The sequence below is a fragment of the Porites lutea genome, chromosome 4, assembly GCF_958299795.1.
Source record: "Porites lutea chromosome 4, jaPorLute2.1, whole genome shotgun sequence".
Taxonomy (NCBI): domain Eukaryota; kingdom Metazoa; phylum Cnidaria; class Anthozoa; order Scleractinia; family Poritidae; genus Porites; species Porites lutea.
This window is the reverse complement of record NC_133204.1, coordinates 32,951,224-32,957,706: the sequence shown is the minus strand read 5'-3', so window position 1 is coordinate 32,957,706 and position 6,483 is coordinate 32,951,224. Positions and strand designations below refer to the sequence as shown.

The 6,483-nt window shown below is 37.6% G+C and overlaps 1 protein-coding gene across 1 annotated transcript; it reads right to left on the bottom strand.

The window, feature by feature from the left end:
* Positions 1-1,169: 1,169 nt before the first annotated feature.
* LOC140933340 (melanocyte-stimulating hormone receptor-like) lies at positions 1,170-3,931 on the bottom strand. The gene is made up of 2 exons (XM_073382878.1): positions 3,771-3,931; positions 1,170-2,217 (listed from the first exon to the last, which is right to left on the bottom strand). Exon 2 carries the CDS (start codon positions 2,188-2,190, stop codon positions 1,186-1,188), a length of 1,005 nt encoding a protein of 334 aa, XP_073238979.1. The 5' UTR covers positions 2,191-2,217; positions 3,771-3,931; the 3' UTR covers positions 1,170-1,185.
* Positions 3,932-6,483: the final 2,552 nt, after the last annotated feature.

Here is a 6,483-nt window from a genome sequence, read left to right as displayed (position 1 = left end):
CTGACTTTATTTCTTTGAGCGGTTAATCAGAAAAACAAATACCTGGCTATCGCAGGAACCAATCTTGTTCTTTGATTGGTTAGTGGAGAAACTTGCCGGGAAAAAGCAATTGTAAAAATAGAAAACTGGAGTCTTTATTTTAGCCTTGAGTGATTCTAACTCTTAGAGGTGGGCTCATAGCGACATGCCCATCGATGTTTAAAGGGAATATACTTAAATTTCAGACTTTATTAATGAGGCTGTCGTATATTTATTAAGATCAGGAAAGAGACTTCACAGATCAGATCGTTTCATGTTAGGTCGCTACTATTTAAATGAAACATATTTTTATTTATAGCCTTAAGATTTATTTTATTTAGTGAATTTTCATCATCCTCGTCAAATTGTCATCTAGATGTGGCAGTTCTCAGCTTGGCAAGTCAGTTGTGGCTAAGACTATTTTTATCGGAGAGGTGGCCTATTTATAACTTCTACCTTTCCTTGTTTAGTGTAGGTATTGTAAATGTTAAATTTAATGTATTGTTTATAAATAGAAAGAAAATCGCATATTTTTGCAGAATAGAGAGACCTATGTAAATCATGTAAACGAGACCTTACACAAACACACTATGACGGCATTTGGCAACATTAATATTATAAATTTCTTTATGAACAACCCCAAAACAGTGCCGTAGCGTGGGGAGGGGCCGGGAGGGCTTCCCTCCTCCCCCCAATAATTTTGACAGGCACGTTTACAGTAATTTGGTCCGCGGCCACGCTCTTCACGCTGGTCTTCGGTTCCATGTGTTCATTTCAGTTCGATAAAGCTTGAAAATTATTTATTTATGGCTTCAACAAACAAAAATTAAGCGGGTATTAAGCAAAGTACACTTCTTAAATGGGAAATTAATGCGCTCGGAAGGCTTAAAATGCTATTTCAGAGACCCTATATTTCAAAATCTTCCGAGGTTGCATGCCCCCGGACCCCCCCCCCCCAGCAGCTCGCGCCTTCAGTGCTCGTTATTGCCCCCCCCCCCCCCCCCCCCCAATACATCTAACCTTGCTACAGCTCTGCAAAGCGATACCTATTACGGGTAAAAATACTGGCAGCCAGTCCTGGACGGGGCGGGACGTTTACGACCTAATTATTAACCAATAAAGTATTTAATTTCATTAATTCATTAATTTTCATTCACCATGGCATTTTTACAGTGAACTGGTGTTTACCACCGCAGACAGCTGTCTTCGGCCTTGTGAAACAGTCTCTTTTGAAGCACAGAGTGTGACACCATCTCGTTTAGTAGACGAAGAAGTCTGTTTTCGGAAGTAAAGCAATATTTTTTGACGAATTTGCCGGTTCTTCCATAAGCAGATTGATGGGTTTGTGCAGGAATTGAGGAAAGCTAGAGTTTCCGCCCAACTATAGTGGTTATAAGTCTTAATGTCCTGCTTCAAAATCTGGTGATAAATTGTAACAAATAAAACGGGTATGTTGAATAACAAATAGAATCCCACAATGAAAGAAACAGTTTTTGTAAGCTTTTCTTGTCTCTGTCGACACTGAAAATTGGTAATATGCCCGATATGGGGTTGAACTTGGCGTCGGTGTCGACGCCAAACGAGCACCATTCCAACGTTTGCAGCTCCCGAGAGCAAAAGAGAGAGAAACCACACAAGTAAATGCATTGCTCTGGAGACGTGGTTTATTCCCACCCATTGCAGACTTGTTAATGAGACATTAAACATCCAGATGGCCAAGATATATTTAACGGCTCGTTTCGACGAGAAGACATTGTTGTATCTTGCATAAAGACGGACTGCCACAAATCGCTCGTAGCTTACAGCTGCAAGAGTCATAAAAGACACTCCGCAACAAATGTAGAAGGCATTAGAGTACATAACTCGAACGAAGCACGGAACTGTTCGGTGCTGATTTTCCATAAGTCTGAAGGTGACGTAACCCGGTTGAACTGTGAGACCAACTAAAATATCAGACAGAGCCAAGCAGCCTATCAAGAGATTTGATGGTGTTCGAAGTAGAGTGTTGTTAAAGATGGCAATGGTAATCAATAGGTTCAAGATGACGGCAAAAGGGGAGGAAATGATATTTATGATGGCTGTTACAAGATTTACCAGGAAACGCTCTGAAACCCGGTCAAAAGATGGATCAGGAAGATGAAAGCAAGATGACGTTGACGTACCGTTAGCCATGGAGAGGTTGTCTGCCTCCTTGACTGACTGCAATGTTACAAGAAAAGTGTTTAAAAAATTTTGAAGGCAGCAATCCTTGTTAAAAGACGAGGAAAATATTCCGGGAGCCGGTAGCCCCCTTTTAATAATTGGTATAAAACACAAATTTAATCTATTGCCGACAGAAAATTGATGCGTGTTGTAGTTAAAGTCCATTAAGCGGCAGTGAGATACTTTTTGGCTTGAAAGCTAAAAAAAAAGGTTTCTGCGGGAAGAAAACTTCAAATTTACCGCTTTGGATCTTTTATTACTATGATTTGGGGTCAAAATATAAGTTTAAAAATTCCTACCAACAATGCGGGGACCAGAAAAGAGCATATTGCATCAACCGTAAGCAAATTATTTTTGACCAGTGTTTCGGTAAATAAAAGTAATACTTGGCTTCTTGTTTTAGCTCCTACACTTACTTAGTTGACTTAGTTCCGCGCAAAAGTCATGAAAAGTAAAGCAAACACAACAGAACACTCTACTGGAACTAGCTGGAACTGGCCAAAGCTGAACAATAAAGAAAATAGTGATGTAGTTTTTCTGCCAGTCATTTTATGAGCCTCGAACGTTATCCACAATTAATCGTCTCGAATTCAGACAAGAGATGATTTTCTCTTGTTTCTAATGTTATCCGCTCACAACAAGAAAGAAATGAAGGCAACAGGATAAAATAGTTTACATTTCCCATATTAAATGCTCAAATAAGTTGCCATCATCATCAAGAATGTCAATATTACGTGATGGGAATTCAAATTATTCCATATCAGGACAGAATTGTGTTTTATTAGTTGGTGGAATATTCAACATATTCAAGAGGTTGTCTGCACGATTGCCGGCGCAGGAAGCCGTTTGCTGAGTGCAGGTGCATCTGTCCAAGATCTATGAATTTGTTAACAAAGAACGCTTAAGCAAAAGCTCCGTTGTTGTTCTGGTGGTATGTTAAAAAATAAGTAACCTAAAAAACAATTCAAATAAACTTTAATCTTTAATCGCTTACTATCTCTTCTCCTCACAATTTATTTTCGCACATTTAAAATTCTGCTTGTTCGTGTGATTTACACGCGCTAAAGTTTTTCTCTTGTTCCGAATGATCTTCGCACGTTAACAGCGATATTATGTTTTAGTTTTACAATTCTATGCTTTAAAGATCGTTTCTTAAAACAATTTACACCTGTTTAAGCCTTAAAAAGGGCTTCTTTTTTGGCATAACCCTTGAATATTGACTGATCTAATTTCATATAAGCCTAGTCAGCTGCCTTCTCTTGTTTGATTTGCTATACCGGTATATTCATTCGGAGCTTTTGACTGTTAGCGTTTAAAACTCTCGTAGAAACCTGAAACTTATAAGTACTGGTCATAATCCCATATAATTCCAGTTCGCCCGTTTCACATCAAACGAAAAACGATAATACCTTTAAATTGTTGATTTCAGTAGTCTTTTCGTGTAATATGGCAGGGAATTTGCTTTTACAAATTAAATGCGAATATTTCCCACATCACCGCCTAGGCTCAATAATGACCTGAAAGTTTTCTCGGGATGAATCGCAACTTACCTCTACAATTATCTGTACTGTTTTTATGACCAATGACTATACAAACAAGAGAAACTGTGTCACACTGAGCCACCTTATCTATCGTCAGTAATATCACACGGCACGTGCACTTGCCCCGTAAACCTGGCTATCATGCGAAAAACAAACCTCTCTATCTTGCCTACTTCAGAAATTCACTTAAAAGGAATTCTAAAGAATTAACTTTTTTCCTTAAACGTGACTCGACTATGAGGAGAACTTAACTTTCCATTAACATCGTAACACCACCTGGTGTCTATCTTCTTAATGGTGCGTAGTCACAATTTAGTTGGTTTCAAAATAAAAGCAGTAGTACCGATAGGTTGGCCCTGTTCGGTTTGAGTCAGAAATATCAACATATAAAAAGAACATTAGACGGCGGCTTGAAGATATTAATTTTATTTTCTCGTGGCAAAAACAATATTTTACTCACTCGCTGCGCTCGTTCGTAAAATATTGTTCAGCCACTCGAAAATAGAATTCATATCTTCGCGCCACCGTGTAATATCCTCTCTCTCTCTCTCTCTCTCTCTCTATATATATATATATTTTTTAAAAGCAAGAGTGCCCATACTCATTCCCCCCCGACTTCTTGCTTTTGTTATTTTTTGTCGGAAAACTGCAAAAATTAATCATTATACAAAATCCCATGTAGTACAGTGTAGGGAGCAAATAAAAACAAATGCTCCATGTGCCCTGAGGACAAAGCGAAGAGTACTTTTCCTTGAAAGAATTAAATTCTAAAATAAATCGCAGATTCACGCAGTCAATAAATGAAAGAAACAGTAATAACTTCACAAATGACACTCACCAGCAACAGTACTAAAAAAAATAACGTTTCTCTTCTGCGACCCCTAGAGTTTTCCCGAAAGTTTTAGACGGGCCCCAATGATAAGCTGCTTTACTATCCAAGATGTTTACACAAGACAACGGCCTGTGAAAATAAATGAATAAAGAATCGGCGCCTGCTAGGCAGGCCCCTGTGGAATCCAAGATCCTGGGTTGAATTGTTCAAAGCTGGGTTAATATATCCCAGGGTTAGTGCGAAACTTGATTTCAGATTTGAAAGCTTAAAAAGCAAATTCAGTTTAAAGACAGAATCCGTCAGAAAATTGAGTAATTCTAATTTTCAGTGGACAAAACCTTTGTCCCAGAATAATTTAAAGCATACCGCATTCGTTTTTACATTCAGTTCTCAAACTCATTAATAATTCATTAAGAAAATACAAAGAAAATTAATGTTTAATGAGTGTTTGGAAATCGGATGAAACACTGCTTAGTATTTGCATCCTTAATTTCTCCTTCAAAAATGATTTTGTTTGAGAAGAAATATCAAACATTCGACACAGTGTTTCATCACCAGATGAAACACCTCGAAGTTCGTCAAAAATACTCCGCTGCGCGTCGTATTTTCAACTCTCTTCTCGGTGTTTCATCTGGTGATGAAACACTGCATCTCATGTTTGATATATTATTTCAAGGGCTAAAGATGTAAATTAGTCATCTGTAATAACACCAAAGAAAATTTCTTATTGGAACCCGAGAAAATAAATGTCAAATTTCACAAACGACATCTTACACGTGAAAATTTTCTCAGACTCCCATAAGAAATTTTCTTTGTTGTTATACTACAGATGACTAATTACATCTTTAGCCCTTGAAAATGTAAAATAGAATGCAATATTCCTTAAATAATACTGGTACAAAGTTTTTGTCCACTAAAAATTAAGGTGACTCGACCAAGTTATTTTGTGGAGGTACCATCCTACGTTGAAGCTCTCTGGTATCCCCACCTTTACTTATAGACTGGATAACATATAGATCAATCTACAATATAGCATAAAAGTTTTGGCGATCAGAGTAAATGTCACGTGGTTATAGTGCCACGCCTCTTTCGGGTCTGAGTCGAAATTCTGCTGTTGCCGGCATTTTTTCGTGAAAATCTCTCGGCTACTTATAGTGCGCATTAGTACCTTGCGTTGAACAGAGTTTCACCTAAATCGCAAAGACCCAATTCGAGAAATTCAGCGGTTTGCAAATTTAGGTCATAACAGTTATGTGAAAATGATAAGCAAACTTTACACGATTATATCTAATTAACTATGAGATTTATCCCTTTATTTTGGGGATCGTTATAAAAGATGGGTCCTTGCAAGTCAGTAAAAAGCTTTAGGGCCTTGTAAATGCACGCGATTTCGAGCAATGCAAACATATAGAAATTAGAGTTTTAGCTATCTATTTGTTGACGTTTGTCAGCGTTTAAGAGTCCTTCTCACGAAAAAGGCATTTTCTTAAAAATTCGTAGTTTATTTCCCTTCAAATTTTTTCAGGGCCACAATTGATTAACTAACTACCGGTGTTCGTAATTTCATGGTAGTTGAAAAACTGTGAGATTCTCTTCTTTTAGTCCAAACTGGAGTAAACATTGAAGATTTTTAGCGTTTTGGCTGAGTTTGTGCTTTGGGGGTTCTCTATCGTTTCTAGTCTGTCATGATACAGCATTCTTGATGTTTACTCAAGTTTGGCGTTATAGAAGATAATGTCACAGTTTTTCAATGACCATGAAATTCAGAATCCGGGTAGCTAGTTAATCAATTGTGGCCCTGAAAAAAATTGAAAGGAAAAAAACTACTCTGACAAACGTCAACAAATAGCTAAAACTTTAATTTGTATATGTTTGCATTGCTCGAAATCG

Bases quoted from the DNA above. Each gene is read 5' to 3' on its own strand.
- LOC140933340 (XM_073382878.1), bottom strand. From the start codon at position 2,190: ATGGCTAACGGTACGTCAACGTCATCTTGCTTTCATCTTCCTGATCCA.